General features: G+C 35.9%; 1 protein-coding gene across 6 annotated transcripts in view; it reads left to right on the forward strand.

Annotated features, from left to right (window-relative positions):
* SLC4A10 (solute carrier family 4 member 10) overlaps positions 1-20,345 on the forward strand; it is a 336,246-nt gene that overhangs the window by 206,086 nt on the left and 109,815 nt on the right. For all 6 annotated transcript variants that reach the window (XM_043488151.1, XM_043488153.1, XM_043488154.1 and 3 more), the window contains 3 exons: positions 5,294-5,451; positions 9,667-9,754; positions 12,892-13,038. In XM_043488151.1, coding sequence (XP_043344086.1) covers positions 5,294-5,451; positions 9,667-9,754; positions 12,892-13,038 — 393 coding nt within the window. The remainder of the gene's footprint in view (positions 1-5,293; positions 5,452-9,666; positions 9,755-12,891; positions 13,039-20,345) is intronic.

A 20,345-nucleotide genomic window follows, 5' to 3' on the forward strand; every position in this document is an offset into this window, starting at 1 on the left:
GTTGGTCATAGCTTTTCTTCCAAGGAACGAGTGTCTTTTAATTTCATGGCTGCAGTCACCATCTGCAGTGATTTTGGAGCTCTCCAAAATAGAGTCTCTCACTGTTTCCATTGTTTACCCACCTATTGACCATGAAGGGATGGGACCAGATGCCATGATCTTAGTCTTCTGAATGTTGAGTTTTAAGCCAACTTTTTCACTCTCCTCTTTCACTTTCATCAAGAGGTTCTTCAATTCCTTTGCTTTCTGCCATAAGGGTGTTTTAATCTGTGTTATCTGAGGTTATTGATATTTCTCCTGCAATCTTGATTTCAGCTTATGCTTCATCCAGCCCAGCATTTCACATGATGTACTCTGCATATCAGTTAAATAAGCAGGGTGATAATATACAACCTTCACAAACTCCTTTCCCTATTTGGAACCAGTCTCTTGTTCCATGTCCAGTTCCAACTACTGCTACTTGACCTGCATACAGATTTCTCAGGAAGTAGGTAAGGTGTTCTGGTATTCCCATCTCTTAAAGAATTTTCCACAGTTTGTTGTGATCCACCCAGTCAAAGGCTTTGGCGTAGTCAATAAAGCAGAAGTAGATGTTTTTCTGGCACTCTCTTGCTTTTTTGATGATCCAACACATGTTGGCAATTTGATCTCTGGTTCCTCTGCCTTTTCTAAAACCAACTTGAATATCTAGAAGTTCACAGTTCATGTACTGTTGAAGCCTGGCTTGGAGAATTTAAGCATTACTTTGCTAGTGTGTGAGATGAGTGCAATTGTGTGGTAGTTTGAACATTCTTTGGTATTGCCTTTCTTTGGGATTGGAATAAAAACTGACCTTTTCCAGTGCTGTGGCCACTGCTGAGTTTTCCAAATTTGCTGGCATATTGAGTGAAGCACTTTCTTTCTTTCTTTCTTTTTTTTTTTTGAGTGAAGCACTTTCATAGCATCATCTTTTAGGATTTGAAATAGCTCAACTGGAGTTCCATCACCTTCACTAGCTTTGTTTGTAGTGATGCTTCCCAAGGCCCACGTGACTTCTCATTCCAGGGTATCTGGCTCAAGGTGAGTGATCTCACCATCGTGGTGATCTGGGTCATTAAGATTTTTTTGCTTAGTTCTTCTGTATATTCTTGTCACCTCTTCTTACTATCTTCTGCTTCTGTTCGGTCCATACCATTTCTGTCCTTTATTGAGTCCATCTTCGCATGAAATGTTCCCTTGGTATCTCTAATTTTCTTGAAGAGACCTCTAGTCTTTCCCATTCTATTGTTTTCCTCTATTTCTTTACATTGATCACGGAGGAAGGCTTTCTTATCTCTCCTTGCTGTTCTTTGGAACTCTGCATTCAAATGGGTATATCTTTCCTTTTCTCCTTTGCCTTTCTCGTCTCTTCTTTTCTCAGCTATTTCTAAGGCCTCCTCAGACAAGCATTTTGCCTTTCTGCATTTCTTTTTCTTGGGGATGGCCTTGATCACTGCCTCCTGTACAACAATGTCATGAGCCTCAGTCCATAGTTCTTCAGCCACTGTTGTCTATCAGATCTAATCCCTTGAATGTATTTGTCACTTCCACTGTATAATCATAAAGGATTTGATTTAGGTCATACCTGAATGGTCTAGTGGTTTTCCCTGCTTTCTTCAATTTAAATCTGAATTTGGCAATAAGGAGTTCATGATCTGACCGTGGCTCAGATCAAATGTTGATGGCTTCTTTTAATATCAAGTGACTTAAAGAAACTGCCGCATTATTTTCTATGTAGAAGGAATTCACTTCATTATCAGTCTTTAACATACGAAATATGAAGATTTGTTGCATTATAAAATCCTAGAATTCTAGGAAACCTTAAAAATCTCATTGAGAAGGGGAGAAAACTGAATCCCAGACTGAGAGCTAATAGAGATCACTCGCTGTTTAGTGTCACAAGACCGCATCTCCCCAGGGAATTTCTATTCATTTTCCTCTACTTTCTACAATGGGCTTGAGACTTAAACTTTCTCCCTAAAGACTCACGTGTATTTCCTTCACATCTTAGCGTGTAGCTTGTCCAGACACTTCTGGTTCCACCATTATCTTCGGTCTAACCTTGTTCCCCAGAGATATGACTGTTTCTCATTCACAACTTAAGTGTCAAATAACCAGAATAAGTCATGTTTTCCTTCCTAGTGTAAAGGTCTGGAGACCCTAGATGCATGAGTATAAGTCCAGATCCATAAGAGTATGGCTTGGTTTCTTCAAGATTCTGTTCAGAGGACCAAAAAATTCCAGGATTTCTTTATTCCATATTTGAGTCCACTTGAGGACTGTCTTAGGGATGTAGGTCAACCTAATTCTTCAGAGCTATTTTTGATATTTGTAGTTTTATAAGAAGTTAACCTGTGGTCCTTAAATGTGACCTTTTGTTGTATTAAAAGTTAGATTGCCAAATAAGGTTCTTTATGAATTGTATGTTAACATAAATATAAAAATATAGGGCTATCCCAGGAATAATATATAATTGTATAATATAATAAAATAAGTAGATAATGTATATCTGTTACCCCCAAATATATGACTAGTCCCAGAATAATAAGTACTATAGTGTAGAGTGGGCTTCCCTAATAGGTCAGCTGGTAAAGAATCCGCCTGCAATGCAGGAGATCCTGGTTTGATTCCAAAGTTGGGAAGACCCGCTGGAGAAGGAATAGGCTACCCACACCAGTATTCTTGGGCTTCCCTCATGGCTGGCTGGCAAAGAATCCGTCTGCAATGCAGGAGACCTGGGTTCGATCCCTGGGTTGGGAAGATCCCCTGGGGAAAGGAAAGGCTACCCACTCTGGTATTCTGGCCTGGAGAATAGTATTATACTATATATATTAGGATATAGTATAGTATCATACTATATGTAGCATATAGTATTACAATAATATAATGAGTCTTTTGATATATGTTATTTAACTATAATTTGTTACATTTTAAATCAGAATAAATTTCCTAATCCTGAAATTAAATTCTAAATATTTTAGTGGATTTTCTAAGTAATGGATATCAATCAGTGATATATCAAGTATTATATAATGCAACAAAAAAATGTAAGGACCATGTATTTTCTTTTATAAAATTAAGCTATTTCAGCATACTAGATGGGCTTCCCAGGTGGCGCTAGTGGTAAAGAACCCACCTGTAATACAGGAGACATAAGAAATGCACATTTGATCCTTGGGTTAAGAAGATCCCCTGGAGAAGGGCGTGTCAACCCACTCCAGTATTCTTGCCTGGAGAATCCCATGGGCAGAGGAACCTGGTGGGCTACAGTCCATAGGGTCACACAGAGTCGGACATGACTGAAGCATCTTAGCACACATGCACACACGTACTAGGTACTTCTTGATTTAATTAAATTAAATCTTAAAGCAGTCATGTGTCTAGTTGCCTCGTGCCTGAGGCACAGACATCAATAGTTAAGGTTATGGCATATGTCAGGAAATACTGAATAAAGGAATTTACACAGTCTTCCAGGTTGAACTCAAACTTCTTAGAGTTAGGACAGATATTACCAATATGACTCATATTACTTACCAGTTGTAGATTTTCTTAAAAAGCCATTTTCTCTTTGTTCCAGTGTATTAATATCATATTTCTATGGGGGAAAAAACTTAATAGTTTATTTTACTTTTTTAGGCTCTGAAAGACTTATGGAGATTTAATATGTTTTTCTCACAGAGCTAATAGTGTATAGGTATTATAATTTACAAATTTATATTCGGAAATATGTTTATAGGTTAAAAATTTTGAAATTTATAATATTCATCAAATTTTATAGGCAGTTTTGCTTTGTTAAATCATTTTCTTTAAAATAGAACATTACTTCTATTTGATATTTTATTGGCATACTAGAGTATTTTTATATTTAATCCTTATGATAAAATAAATATTTCATATAATGGGTTTTATGTTTTGAGGCACCCTTATCTCACAGAAAATTAAGTAGTTATAAACCTTCTATACAAGTGTGCTGAGGTCTTGATTTCAGAGAGCAGCAAATTTAATATAGTCACTATAGTCTGGCTATGGACTTCCTAAGTTATTTCTCCTAAAAGTTTTAATTTTTTTTTCATTTTAAACTGCTTGAAAAAAATTCTAAAATCATTAAACAGAAGGAGTATCTGCCCCCCCCCAAAGTCTTGTTGATTTCGTGTATTTGTCAGAGCTCTTTTCTCACCCCCCGTCTTTCTCTTCTTTCTCCTCTTATTTTTCCTCTCTTCCTTTCCACTTCCTTCTCATCTTCTCATCTCTCTCCCTCTCCTTCTTTCTCCTTCTCTTTCTTTTCCGTTTCTCTGCCTCACTCTCTCCTATTCACACTTTGGTCTTTAGTCTCCATTTCATTAGGAGCATAGAAAGAATTATTACAGCAATCATTATTACCCACCAAGAGGTTTCCATTAAAAGCAACTCAATGAATTAGAAATAAGAAATAGGCTTTGTAAAAGTGACTTTAAAAATCACTACTTGGTTTTCACTGAGGCTCTCTATATGAGAATTGATAGTTATTCTTAAGAATATTTTACATTCATTTTCAGACTTCACCCTTTAAGCATTTCTTTTATTAATGATGGATTTGTTTTGTGTGCGTTCATTTCAGTCATAGACATCTCATAACAGAAATTCAACTGTGGCTCTTCAGCAACTCCAAATGTTAATATTTTTATTCTTGTTTCCATTACTCTGCCATATCTAAATACTCTGATGAGAAATTAAATTTGAAGATTGATCAGGACAAGTATAAAATGTGAAGGATATAGAACAATTAAGATAAAGTTGAAGACTAAAGTCATAATTTATATTATAAGGAAAATTTTGATTATATTTCTTTTGAAATAGGCATATTTTATATACTAATTAATTGAAATGTATTATGTACAAAATTAAGATAATGTAGCATACAAATATTTAAATATATTGGCCAATACTAATTAAATTGTGATTAGAGTATATGCATTTAATTGAACACACAATCTTTTCTCCCTGAAAATTTCAAGATTACTGATGCTGAAAAGCATCTTTGAAAAGTATTGAGCAGAAAACTGGAGTATTCAATGTATTATTAACAAATTCCAAAAATACAGAAGCAAAAGAAAAAAGTATTTTTAAAGAGCAAGAAAGATTTTAACTATTTTAAATTTGATTTAAATAATACTTATATAAGCTATATTTATTTAAACTATATTTAATGATGGGTTACCATGTGTGAAGTACTCTGCTAGGAATGATTTAACAAATTTTTCCAATTTTGATTTATTTTATTTTGTGATGCTCTCAGGTTGATCTGCATTTTATGAAGAAGATTCCTCCAGGTGCTGAAGCTTCAAACATCTTAGTTGGGGAATTGGAGTTTTTGGATCGAACTGTAGTTGCATTTGTCAGGTTGTCCCCAGCTGTACTGCTTCAGGGATTAGCTGAGGTCCCAATCCCAACCAGGTAAAAAGTATAAGAGCATATTTTGCACTTTCTTAAGCCATTTTTTTGTGGGGGGGAGAAAAGGTGTAAATATAATTTCCTCTGAGAGTTTTTTTCTTGAAACTAAAGTATAATCCATAAAACTGTTGTTTCTTCTTTGTGGAGGAGGGCAAAAAGTGCTTTAAAAATTGTTCTGTTCTTTTCTTTCTTCTCAAATTTCTATGTTTTCTTTTAGGTGTGCTTCTTATCTCTGAATACCCTGGTCTATATCATTATGAAGTGAAGTGAAAGTCTCTCACTCATGTGCAACTCTTTGCGACCCCATGGACCATACTGTCCACGGAATTATCCAGGCCAGAATACTGGTTTGGGTAGCCTTTCCCTTCTCCAGGGGATCTTCCCAATGCAGGGGTGGATCAAACCCAGGTTTCCCGCATTGCAGGCGGATTCTTTACCAGCTGCGCCACAAGGGAAGCCTTAGAATACTGGAGTGGGTAACCTATTCCTTCTCCAGGGGATCTTCCTGACCCAGGAATTGAACTGATGTCTCCTGCATTGCAGGAGGATTCTTTTCATCAACTGAGCTATTAGGGAATCCCTCGAAAGGTGTATAATCATTCTCTGGGCCAGAATACTGGAACTCCATTTTACACTTTTGGTGAAAAGTGATAAAGTATTAGGCTTTTCTCAAAGATTGCATTAGACTATGGGACTTCCCCAGTGGCTCAGACAGTAAAGCGTCTGACTACAATGTGGGAGACCTGGGTTCAATCCCTGGGTTGGGAAGATCTCCTGGAGAAGGAAATGGCAACCCACTCCAGTATTCTTGCCTGGAAAATCCCATGGATGGAGGAACCTGGTAGGCTACAGTCCATGGGGTCACAAAGAGTCGGACATGACTGAGCGACCCCCCAGGTGACGCTAGTGTTAAAGAAAGTGAAAGTGTTTGTCGCTCTGTCCTGTGGAATTCTTTGTGACCCCATGGGCTGGAGCCCCCAGGCTCCTCTGTCCATGGAATTCTCCAGGCAAGAATACTGGAGTGGGTAGCCATTCCCTTCTGCAAGGGATCTTCCCCACCCAGGGATGGAACCTGGGTCTCCTGCATTGCAGGCATTCTTTACGGTCTGAGCCAGTGGTAAAGAACCTGCCTGCCAATGCAGGAGACAAAGAGAGGTGGGTTCCACTCCTGAATCAGGAAGATTCTCTAGAGAAGGGAATGACTACGCACTCCAGTATTCTTGCCCAGAGAGTCCCATGGACAGAGGAGCCTGGCAGGCTACAGTCCATAGGGTCATAAAGAGTTGAACACGAATGAAGTGACTTAGCAGGCACGCATGCATGGATCTTGTATATGAGTGTGACCATATTTGAAAAGATCAAAGTTTTCAAGGCTTGGTTTATGCTTAAGTGCCATCATTAGGATACTATCTGCTGTATCTTACATACTATATGTTTTAATCTCAGTCATAGTATAGTTCCCATACATAGAGTCTTAAGAATCATTGGTAGTTACTGTGGTTGAATCTGAATCAAAAGGACAAATTTAATTTGATCACCTGAACTTGTTTTTCATTTAGGTGCACATAAAAACTAACAACTTTGTTATAATACAAACTGAATTTTGTTATTTATTATTTATCTCCATGTTATAGAGATAAGACTGTCCCTAGGCAAATTTGTGGAGAAAAATGAATATTGGCCACATTACATTCATAGCAATTCCTCTAGGGCACCTTGTTTTCTTCCCTTCTCCCTCCATCAAATGTGATTCCTGTGTGCAGACAGGCTTTCACTCTGATCCTGTTGCCGCAGCAAAACTTATCTTTGTGTGGCCCCGTTTCCTTCATGATGGATGCCCTTTGTGTGATGCCATAATTGTCTCTTGGGCTTCCCTGCTGGCTCAGTCAGCATAGAATCCACCTGCAATGTAAGAGACCTGGATTCGATCCCTGGATTGGGAAGATCCCCTGGAGAATGGCATGACGATGCACTCCAGTATTCTTGCCTGGAGAATCCCCAAGGACAGAGCGGCCTGGTGGGCTGCAGTCCATGGGGTCACAAAGAGTCAGACATGACTGAGCAACTAAGCACGACACAACATATAATTGTCTCAGATGCTCTTGTCTCCTCTTCCAAACATTGAGGGTCTTAGTCAAGTTAAACTGATGATAATTTCAGGTGCTGTGGTAACTGGGTTGGTAGAATGTTTCTTCTATGAACCTTTCAGTCTTAACTCAAAACATAGCCAATTATATCACTCTGTGTTTTGACTGTAGATATGATATTGCAAAAATATAGAATAGCTTAATTAGGAGAGGCCTCATTTCATTAGAGCTCAGCTGACTGGAAAGGGATTCAGTGTTTGAGAACCTCTATCTGAACCTGTGGATGAACAGATTTGAGGCAGGAAACTAGCTAATAATTCAAGTTATAGAAAGAAGTGTGTCTGTTCATTTGGAGGGCTACCAAGACTTCTGATGCATACCAAGTTTTATTAAAAAGGAGAAGGATGAACTGAACACATTAAGGTGATGTCTGACATATGATTAAGGCTACATTTTTCCATATACACCCTGTAATCTATTCAGAATTTCTGGGAATTTGGGATTCAGATTTAACATGTGAAATTTACTAACCATAGCAATATTATTTTAGTAGATTAAAATTCCTTTGTGTCTTCCAAGCAGTGCTCCAAGCAGTGCATTCTTGTTCCACCAGCTAAGAAGGTGTCCGATGAACTCTGAGTAAATGATGGTTATTTATGACAATGATAGCTCTTGTATTTCAAAGGAAAGAAAAAAAAAATTCCCAAGAGTAGAGAAAAGCCATAATGGGGTTATATACCCTCACTTTGAAAACTGTCAAGGTTTAAGTGACCTCATTTCATACTGACATAGCAAAATGTGTCTAGAGAACAGTGGAGGAAAAATTAGGGGCACGATAGAGGCACAGTATAAGGAGAGATTTAAAAGGCTAGACTGTTTAGTTAGGAAAGGTGAAAAATGGAAGAAGATTAGTTAGACAAATAGAATAAAGAAAGCCATTCAAGGTTCCTAATTATCCTTTCTTAGGAGGACAAAAGGGCACACTGTGTATATAACAGTAACGCATAGTAAAAATACCAGAAAATAATTTTAGTATTTATAAATAGTCCGTGGAATAGAAACGTGAAAATAGTAAGATGTACATAGGTTAGGAAATTTCTTAAAAGTACTATAGTTAGTAAAGCATCTGCCACCACACTAAATTATTCCTGTTTTAAATGTATAGTGGACATTTCTGTGTAGTAGAACTGGATTCAGTTACAACTGACACAAAAAATTAGTGTCAGATCCTCTAAGACTGTAATATATGCATCCTGTAAAAACGTGTACAATCTCTAAAGTTTATAACTGAATGAAAAGTATAATTGTGATATCTATCTCAATATACCTTATAAAGTCATTAGTCTTCATACTTAAAAGCAAAAACCATTTAACAAGTGAATGCTGTAGTTATATTATGGAATACAGGGCATCTTAAAATTCTCATAATTTCCTTGTAGAATTGACCTTTTCAGAGACAGGACAGTAATTGGTCCTCCAAAGTTAAAACACATGTTGATTTCTTCAAAATTTCCAGTTGTGATGATGAATTTGCTAGATTTTCAACCTTATATAGATGGAATATCACAGTGCAGCTGCCATTATTATTCCTCCAGCATTGGAATTAATGGATTTTTTAAATTCTATCTAATTTTTTATTCCTGGCAATCATTTTTTCTATTTAATGTAAATTTTGCACATACCCACTGTTTTTTTTTTTTTACCATATATTCTTTCTTTGCTTATACTACTGTATTGCCATTCCCCTCTTCTACCTAATTCTACAGTTTACATATGTGATAGTGAGTTCTCTGTCTTAGAATTCAAGAAGATTTAATCAGATTCTATCTTAACTTTCTCCTATAAGAATTATAGAATCCTTAAAATTCACACTAACTGCATAGCCATTATAGGTAACTAAATGAAAGAAACAGCAAAATACCCCAGATTCCAATTGCTCGAGGATCTTAAGCATGAGTCATTTTGAAACATAAAATATTTCAAAATATGTAATAATAACCTGTGGAAAAATATGGAAATACTTTACATCAAAACCCTATCTTCAGTAATTCCTTTGAGATGAGTGATGTTGCACTACTAAAATTATTTTTTATTTTTACCTTGAAACATGTTTTTCTCTTCTTCATTACAGATTTTTGTTCATTCTTCTGGGACCCCTGGGAAAGGGTCAACAGTACCATGAGATTGGCAGATCAATTGCAACCTTAATGACAGATGAGGTATTTATTCAAGTTCATTGGGAACATTTCCCCCTACTAGGTACACCTAACTTTTGGAGTTCTGTATTCATGACAGTTTACTGTGAATCAGATTTCTCTGTATTGAATTCCCCTTTAAATGTTTCCACTATAAAATTTCCCTTGGAAAAATTTGTTCAAAGGGGTGATAAATTCACACACATGAACATTTTAAAACCCTATACTTTAAGAAAATCTGTTATTTAGTGAATTTAGAGTATATTTATTAATATTCCCTTAACAGCATTTGTGTTGCCAAAGTAAGCACCATTGTTAATATCATTGCAGGTCTTGTTTGGGGCAAAATAGTTTTAAGGTCTCAAGAAATAAAAGAGGTAGTTTATCTGGATAGTATACATGACACCAAAAGCCGGAAGACATCTATCAGCTCTCTTTGTAATTGCCTAAATGTAGATGTTGGAGCGTTTTAACCATTAGAGGAGCTGAAGATAGATTTTAAGGAGGCCTGTGATCTCTGACTCAATACACAATTTTTTCTGTGTAAAAACACTGTATGTAGTTTTTTGGACTGGAAAAGCTTTCGTCAGCTTCTCAAAGAAATATGTCTCAAAAATATAAGATCATAAAAATAAACATAAAATATCATGTCATATAACTGGTTTCTTGGATTCTACAATGCCTTGCAAAAATCTATTTTTATTGTCAAAGAAGAGCAGATGCAAAAATCAAGGAAGTGACATAAATTCAAAATTCAGTAGTAAATACCAAATGAGATTATACATTTCTGAAATCTCATCTAAATAATTTAATAATTATTGAAATACTTGAAAATCTATGAAAAGAACTAATTAGTATTGTATATAACTTTTCTTAGGTTTATGAAATCTGAAAATTTGAACTTATGTTTGAAGTTCAATATAAATTCTTCTATTATATCAGTTCAAATTATGTTTATTGGTTTTATATGAGTTAGTTATTGATATTTACACATAGGAAATAAAAAGTTAGAACAAAACCAATTTTTTCATCTGTTTTAGAAAGAACCAACTTAAAGAGAGTATTAGTTTCCTATATATACATCTATAGGACACAATATAGCAACTAAACAACAACAAATCAGCCCTTGAATGAAAGTTCAAACATGAATCCTTTAGACTTGAAAGTTTAGAGATTAACTTGGAGCAATTTGTGACTCTATGAGGAGTGAAATAGAGAAGAGGAAACTCAGCCAGAAAGTTATTGCAAAAGATGAGAGCTGTTAATTATAATAGGATATGTTAATTATGATAGTACATTCATTGAATATTAAAAGAAAATTTAAATACTTTAAAAAGAGAATAAAAGGTTTTTATTGTTCAAAGCTCAGGTGGAGAAATTGTTCTGCCATCTAACTGCTTTGAAATACATTGAACAATTATATTCAAGAATAAAATTCAATGTGTTGATTCATACAATTTAAGAAAATGATGAATTGAATTTCATTATTAAGCTATAAATTCCATGTGAGCAGTTACCATTAATATTCATTTTTGTTCCTTGATTTTTGTCAGGTGCTCAAATAATTATTTGTTGACTAAGCAGTTCTTTTCCTCTCTGTACTGGGGACTTCTTGTAGGTAGAGTTTAACTTGTACTTTTTTTTTATCTTTTCCTTTTGTTTCTTATTTAACATGGTGTCTGACCTTCAGTCAGGGTTCAATAGATTTTTTTTTTTTTAATGAATTAATGACTGAATGTTCTAGTCATCCTAGCAACACCTTATCTTGAATTAAGCTAGCCTCTTTTCTCCCTTGCTGTTGAGCATGACTAGAGATAAATCATATGATTTTGTTTATTGGCGCTATTACCAATTTATTAATCCCTTTATAGTCTTAAAAATTATTAAGCACTCGAAAGAGCTTTTGTTTATATTGATAGTATGCTGATATTTATAAGAGAACTTAAAAATGAGAATTTTAAAAAATATATTTGTGAATTGATTTTAAAATAATAATAAAGTAATTGTATATTAACATAAATAACATAGTTTTAGAAGAACAAAAGCAAAAACAAAAGAACCTTTACTTTTATTTTTCTTGTTCTGGATTTCCGTGTCAACAGTTTTCTCTCTCTGTCACTTAGCTAAGTCAACACTGACTCCTTTGGTTCATTTAGCAAACAGGCCTAACACATAGTAGCTACTTAGAAAATACATATGAAATAAAAGGCCAGGATTTTCCCATCCTTAAAATTTCTTATTCCTTAACATAGCATGTCCCACTGAAGTGTTGATTGAACCTGAATCTTAAGAGTTTTGAAAGAATAATCTCTACTTGGTCCTGAATATCATAATTTCATTTGTCTCAATGTATTACAGTCTGATTTTTGTCACTACCACTCTACTGAAATTGCTTTCTGTAAGGTCATCATTTGCAAAATATACTCTTATGTTCAGTACTCACGTCACTTATCTCTTATTGGCATTTGACATTACTGAACATGTAGTTTTTTTTCTCCTTGAAGAACAGCAAAAGTTAGTTATGTGCTTGTTTTGACACTACACTAAATCTTTGAGATTTGTACTACTGTTTACTCTGAGGTCATAAATATATCCTTCTACATGTGTCCAATTGATTTAATAGTTTAATGCTCATATTTAAGTTTTTAATACCTAGAATTGCTTTTTAAGTGGCATATGGATAAAGATCCTGTTTTACTTTTATATAGATAATTACTTGGCTTAGTACTGTTTTTTGATTAGTCCATCATTTGTTCAATAGCATTATTTTATGCCATGGTGTAAATATTGTTATAAACTTTTATCTCTTATTTTAAAGCAAGGGCTTCTTTCAGAAAGTTTGATTTACGTATATAAACAATGTTTGTCAAACCTGAATCATTAATTCTAGCTTAATGAGCTTCCTTCTATTCTCCTTTTCCTTCTTTTTCTCTTTACACCAGAAATTTCAACATTCATCTAGCATTCTAAGAAAAGATAAACATCTGTGCAATCATAGAATAAAAGAGGTTATAATATTTTACACTAAAAATTCTTTAGTTAGAGGTTCCTATTCAAATTGTTATAATCACATGTGTGCTAACTGGGAAATGAAAGCACAAAATGCATTAAGATTTTAGACCCTTTTTTTAAATCTATAAATAGTTATTTTCTTTCTATAGGTATTTCATGATGTTGCTTACAAAGCAAAAGATCGTAATGACTTGGTATCGGGAATTGACGAATTTCTGGATCAGGTTACTGTTCTCCCTCCTGGAGAGTGGGATCCAAGCATTCGAATAGAGCCTCCCAAAAATGTTCCTTCCCAGGTATGTATATAGGAAAATACTCTTAGGACTATCATCATTTTTTTTGCCTTTTAAATATATGTACTAAGATAGTATAACCGAAGATTCAAATGATTTAAATTGTAACTTCTGTGATGTGATTATAATAAGAAATATTTATCTGGTCTCTGTTCCTATTTCTGGCTCAGAGCTCTTAAAATGCTTGGAATTTTCTAAGTGATGAAAGCAACAAAGATGTCTTTGTTATGTTAATGAGGTTACTTTAGAAACTCTGTTAAGAATGGGGGCTGATTGCCAGGTGGAGCCTTACCAGAGATTAGAGTTTGGAACTTTCAGTTCCACCCTCCTGCCTCCAGGGAAGGGAGAAGGCAGAGGGGCTGGAGTTTGAGTTCAGTCACCAGTGGCCAGTGCTTTAATCAATCATGCCTGTGTAATGAAGCCTCCATAAATCCCCAAAGGGGCAGGGTTCAGAGAGCTTTTGGGTTGGTGAACAGGTGGAGATTGCAGAGTGGTGTGCCTAGAGAGGGTATGGAAGTTTCTCTCCTTTTCCCCATGCTTTGTCCTATGCATCTCTTCAATCTGGCTGTTCCTGGGTTATATCCTTTAGTAATAAAACTGGTGATCAAGTAAGTAAAATGTTTCTCTAGGTCTATGAGCCATTCTAGCAAATTAGTCCAACCTGAGAAGGGGTTCACAGGAGCCTCAGATATATCTCCAGTGGATTCAGAGCACCAGCAATAACCCGAGCTTGTGACGGTCATCTGAAATGGGGTGTGAGGGGTAGTCTTCCAGGGCTGAGCTATAATAATGCTATTGCCAGGTAGGTGGTGTCAGAATTGAGTTAAATTTCCCACCACATTTGATTTGGTGTGTGTTAGTCACTCAGTTGCGTCCGACTCTTTGCAAGCCCATGGACTGTAGCCCGCCAGGCTCCTCTGTCCGTGGGATTTGCCAGACAAGAATACTGGAGTGGGTTGCCATTTCCTTTTCCAGGGGATCTTCCCCACCCAAGGACTGAACCTACTAAATCTCCTGCATTGCCTGCAGATTTACTGTCTGAGCAACCAGGGTACCAGAACCTACTTTACCTCTAAGAAGGCAGGGACATGAAATTCCCTGACACAAAATCTTCCTTCGTTGTATTAAACACAAATTTGGTGTATCGATGATAATTTACTAAATATCAGTACCACAAGCCTGAAGAGATTTTAGGCCCACCTTAAAGCATACTATACTGGAAGAAAACTTAAATTTTAATGAGGATGGAAAATATGCTTAAGAAAAGCACATTACAGACTCACCATACTCAGATACATAGCTTTGAAGTTGGTAAGTGTTAGGAAAATTCAAAAGCATGGTTGTCATTTTGTATGGAAAACTCCCTATTACTGTCATTAATCACATTTATGATTTCAAGAATTTTCTTCATAATTCTTATGTTTGTATTACTTTTGTGTGGGCATGTGGTATGAAAATTGTAAAAGTTGTCCATGTAAAAATCTGATGTGCATTTTACTTGCATACAATGCAGATAGAAATAAAGACCATTTCTCTGATAATGAGTGATGTTGAGCATCTTTTCATGTGTTTGTTAGCCATCTGTATGTCTTCTTTGGAGAAATGTCCGTTGAGATCTTTGGCCCATTTTTTGATTGGGTCATTTATTTTTCTGGAATTGAGCTGCAGGAGTTGCTTGTATATTTTTGGGATTAATCCTTTGTCTGTTTCTTCATTTGCTATTATTTTCTCCCATTCTGAAGGCTGTCTTTTCACCTTGCTTATAGTTTCCTTTGTTGTGCAAAAGCTTTTAAGTTTCATTAGGTCCCATTTGTTTACTTTGCTTTTATTTCCAGTATTCTGGGAGGTGGGTCATAGAGGATCCTGCTGTGATTTATGTTGGAGAGTGTTTTGCCTATGTTCTCCTCTAGGAGTTTTATACTTTCTGGTCTTATGTTTAGATCTTTAATCCATTTTGAGTTTATTTTTGTGTATGGTGTTAGAAAGTGTTCTAGTTTCATTCTTTTACAAGCGGTTGACCAGTTTTCCCAGCACCACTTGTTAAAGAGGTTGTCTTTTTTCCATTGTATATTCTTGGCTCCTTTGTCGAAGATAAGGTGTCTGTAGGTAATGTGGATTTATCTCTGGGCTTTCTATTCTGTTCCATTGATCTATATTTCTGTCTTTGTGCCAGTACCATACTGTCTTGATGACTGTGGCTTTGTAGTAGAGTCTGAAGTCAGGCAGGTTGATTCCTCCAGTTCCATTCTTCTTTCTCAAGATTGCTTTGGCTATTCGAGGTTTTTTGTATTTCCATACAAATTGTGAAATTATTTGTTCTAGTTCTGTGAAAAATACCATTGGTAGCTTGATAGGGATTGCACTGAGCGATGGTAACGATAACCCTATATGCAAAACAGAAAAAGAGACACAGATGTACAGAACAGACTTTTAGACTCAGTGGGAGAAGGCAAGGGTGGGATGTTCAGAGAGAACAGCATTGAAACAAGTATACTATCAAGGGTGAAACAGATCACCAGCCCAGGTTGTATGCATGAGACAGGTGCTTAGGGCTGGTGCACTGGGACGACCCAGAGGGATGGGATGGAGAGGGAGGTGGGAGGGGGGATCGGGATGGGGAACACATGTAAATCCATGGCTAATTCATGTCAATGTATGGCAAAAACCACTACAATATTGTAAAGTAATGAGCCTCCAACAAATAAAAATAAATGAAAAAACAAAACAAAACAAAACAAACAACAAAAAAAGAAATAAAGACCATTGATACTGTTTGAGGTCATTTTCTTATTGCAGGCATGACTTTGTTGAGGGTAGTGGCCACATGGTTTTTTTTTTGTTTTTTTTTGACTTCATGGTTTGTAGTTTTATTAACTTGGTAAGAGGCAGTATCCTCACATGAGAAATTAAACATCTGTAGGCAAAGAGGAATTTGAAGGATAAGCTAAGGAATTTGGTTTCAGATGCATATGCGAAGTGCTCATAAGTGTCTAAGACTAGAGAGTCGACTCAGACACATCGTAACATAGATGGTAACAAGAGTAGTGCCTGACATCAAGCATTTAGAGCCTATACAGTGTTCGACCTTAGGGAATACATATATCTGAAAGGTGGCCACATGTTTTTAAGCCCACTGATATTGCTGTCTCTGTTCCTAGTGAACCTGCCTCCTACAGCTCCCCTGTTGTCCTCTACTCACTCTTGCCTTTGGCTCTGGTCCCTGTGGAGTCCAGCTGCGTTTGTAGTTGACTCTGCTGCCTTAGCTGAAGTAACAGATGGCCTAATTGACCCAGCTGTAGGCATAGATGTTTTTCTGCTTAGCCAGAGATGGGTAAATTGACTGAGTAAAAGACTCAACTATGAGTCTTTTAAAAAGTCATCTCAAACCCGCTATTAATTGAAGGAAACTCTACTGATGGCTCATTTCTACATTTCTATCCTGCAGTTATTTTATAATTATTGAAGATTATTTGCTCTTCTTTTCTCAGAGGAGATTCTATAGTCTGGGATTCTATAGTCTCAATCACATAATTTCAGTTGATGTACTACTAAAGTTAGTAAGTTGCTTAAAGAGTAATTTTAAGGGTTTAGATTGTCTTATTTTGTACTTGTGTATATTCTAACGCTAACAGTATTAATAAAGACAGTATAATGCTTCTTAAAGTAGTAAGAAAGAATCTCTTTAATTAATATTATTTGGAAAATTCAGTAAAAATATTAATTATGCCGAATGTGAGAGTTTTAAAGTCACTTGTTAACACTAATTTGTTGTTCAAACATTAAAACTAAAGTCAAGCATTTTTGGAAACACTTTGCCTTTGAGAAATGATGTTTCTGAGACAAGTGGAGACATGGGAGCTAAAATTAATTTTGTGAGACTTTAAGACCAGCATTAATTGTTGGATGTTGGAGCCTGGGTATTGAGAAGCAGTAGGCTCAGTATGCCAATGCAAGAGTGAATTGAAGTGAAGTGAAACTCAGTCACTCAGTCGTGTCTGACTCTTTGCGACCCCTTGGACTGCATAGTCCATGGAATTCTCCAGGACAGAATACTGGAGTGGGTAGCCTTTCCCTTCTCCAGGGAATCTTCCCAACACAGGGATTGAACCCAGGTCTCCTGCATTGCAGGCAGATTCTCTACTAACTGAGCTATGAGGGAAGCCACCAGTACAAGAGATTCGGGTTCAATCCCTGGGGTCAGGAAGGTTTCCTGGAGAAGGAAATGGTAACTTACTCTAGTATTCTTGTCTAAGAAATCCCATGGACAGAGGAACCTGGCGTGCTATAGTCCATGGACTCGCAAAAGAGCCAGACATGACTTAGAGACTAAACAATGACAACAACAGGAGAAAGAACATTGAACTAAGAATCACGGCACCTGGGTTCTGATACTATCTCTTTTTATTACCTTAAACAGATGCTGTAACCTCTCTACTGATGTTATATATCAGTGTGTCCAATAGAACTTTCTGCAGTGATAGAAATGTTCTATATCTATGATATCTATTAAGTCAAGACACTATTGAGCACTAGAAATGTGCTTATGCAAGTGAGGAACTGAATTTTTGATTTTAATTAATTTAAATTTAAATAGCCACTTGTAGTTAGTGGCTGTCATGTTAGACAACACAATTTTATATAATGAGTTTGAATTAGATATGCTCTGTGTTTCTTTACAACATTAGTATCTTTAAAATGTATGTTGGAATTGAATAATAGATACTATGAAACAATGTTTGCTTTTATGAAGTGGAACAAAATGAATCAAAATAAATTAAGTACTGAATTCATATTCATTCAAATATTTTCCTCTCTGGGATAATCTCCATGGTTTTTATTCTTCCAGAAATGTGTAAATCATAGTATTTTTTAAAATATTTCTTACTTTCAGTTAAGAGAATAATAACCAGTCACCTCAAGGGATACCCCTGAAAATACTCATTAGAACTTTATGTCAGTCATTATAATCACTCCCTTATGTATACCCTTAACTTCCTTGCTTTTCTCTTATGCCATTTACCTGCTTAGATTCCCCAAACCACATTTATCTACCTGCCAGCATCTGTACCTACATTCTTTACATGTTCCTATATTACTATTAATGAATTATCCAAAGTCAGTTTTCTATCTGTGCAGTAGATCCCATCTCTTCATACCTACTCAAAGAGATTACCCCACCAATTCCCTCTTTATCCCCTATGTCATCAGTTCTTTTGCTCCAAGCTACCATCATTTTTCTCCTGGATTACTGAAATAGCCCCCTAACCAGTCTCCTTGTTTCTACTCTTGGTTCCTAGAATATGTTCTTGACACAGCAGCCAAAGTGTTAGATCATGCTCTCCTTTCCTTAAAATCCTGCAAAAGCTCCTCATTTCACTGAGAATAAAAGCCAAATACTTAAAATGATCTACTAAACCCACACAGTCTGGCTTCCTTTTGCCTCTAAGTCATCTCCCACCTCTAAGTCATCTCCCACCTCTAAGTCATCTCCCACCTCTAAGTCATCTCCCACCTCTAAGTCATCTCCCATCTCTTTCTTTCTTGCTCACTCCTCTCCTTGGCCTCCTTCCTCCTTATTCTTCAATCTCTGCAGCACACTCCTGCCTTAAGACTATCCACTCACTGGCTGTTCTTTGCCTGGATGTTCCCCCAGTTGTTTTATGGCTAATTCTCTTGACTCCCTCAAGTTTTTCTCAAATGACACTCTCTCTGAGCCTGCCTGACCATTCTCTTTATCATTGCCATTTCTTCCTCCCCACACCTCACAGATCCCTTTAGTATGCTCTAAGTTTTTGCTTTTCCATCATTTTTATTTCTTTATTTTTTCTTTATTATTATAAATTCTGTGCATGTAAAATAAGTTTAACATCATAACTGTCTCTAGAATCTGGCATGTACATAATGCTACATAAATATGGACATCTTGGGGATCTTATTAAATCTATGAAACCTCTCTCAATCCCCAAAAGGAAGAAGCAGATCTGTTCAGTGTTTCCTTCCAGTAATTCAGATTGAAGATATCAGAAAAAGCTCAGAAACAAATTTTATTTATTTATTTACTTTTAATTTTTATTGAAATATAGTTGATTTACAATGTATTTGTTTCAGGTGTATAACAGTGATTCAGTTTTATACATATACACATAAATATACATATATATGTGTATATATATTATTTTAAAAATTATTTTCCATTCTAGGTTGCTATAAGATATTGAGTATAGTTCCCCGTGCTGTACAGTGGGTCCTTGTCAGTCAAGTCTGAACAACAAAAAAAATTTCCTGTATTTTCCTCAGAATATTCACCAGTACCCAATTATTTTTTCTAAACCCTTTCTCCCTACTGTAAGAAGGCACTCCTTGAGGAAATAGGTACTTTAGAATGATGAATATCTTTCAGGGTTTATCATTTGCCTTATCAGTGTATAAGACAAATAGCTTTTCCCATTGTAAAACAATGAATTGATGTGTGCAGTAAGGGATAATTCCCCAGAAGAACAAATAATACCACTTGCCTTCTTAGACTTGCTAAGAAATGTTTTCCCAGGTGATTATTGGGTATTGAGGGTATTAAGGGCCACTGTTAAAGCCCTTTACTAACATATGATAGTTATTTACCTGTAAAGGCAGCTCCTTCATCTGTTGACAGACATACTGTCTTTTATCTTTGAACTTAAGTTCATTGTATGTATTTATATACCTGGGAAATTATAAAATTCAGTCAATGAACTTTCCTACATTTTTTGCATTTCAAAATATTTTTGTCATGTTTTAAATCTGTACCATTTTATCTAACTGTCCCATTGTAATAAGATCATGTGATAATTCCCACTTGTTTAGTTTACACTAAGCATGAAGAACATGTTTATATGTTTACACTATTTTGGAATGGCAGTTAAGTAAAAACTTTAATTTCACCATTAATTTTTTTTCCTTTTAAGCACTTTTGAGCACATCGATGTGTTCTAAGATCACCAGTAGGAATGCTTTTCTGATTTTTTAAACTCTCTGTCACTGACAAAAGTGGGTGGAATAGACCTGTAGAGAAACAGAACTTACACAACCTCAGTATTTTGTCATTGGCTCAATTAGAAGCTTCCTTTTGCAGTAGTCTTTCTGATTGCTTTATATTGGAAAGAAGCTTGGGTAGGAAGATACGAGCCAGAATCAGAGAGGGAAACATACTTTAAAAAAATCTAATGATAGCAGTTAATGTTCATGGAACAGTTGAACTAGACCAGGCCTATACCACTATTAACACCTCCTTACCTCAACCTATCGTAATCCCAGTCTCCTCTCATCCCTTCTTG

This window comes from Cervus canadensis, chromosome 15 (assembly GCF_019320065.1).
Source record: "Cervus canadensis isolate Bull #8, Minnesota chromosome 15, ASM1932006v1, whole genome shotgun sequence".
Taxonomy (NCBI): Eukaryota; Metazoa; Chordata; class Mammalia; order Artiodactyla; family Cervidae; genus Cervus; species Cervus canadensis.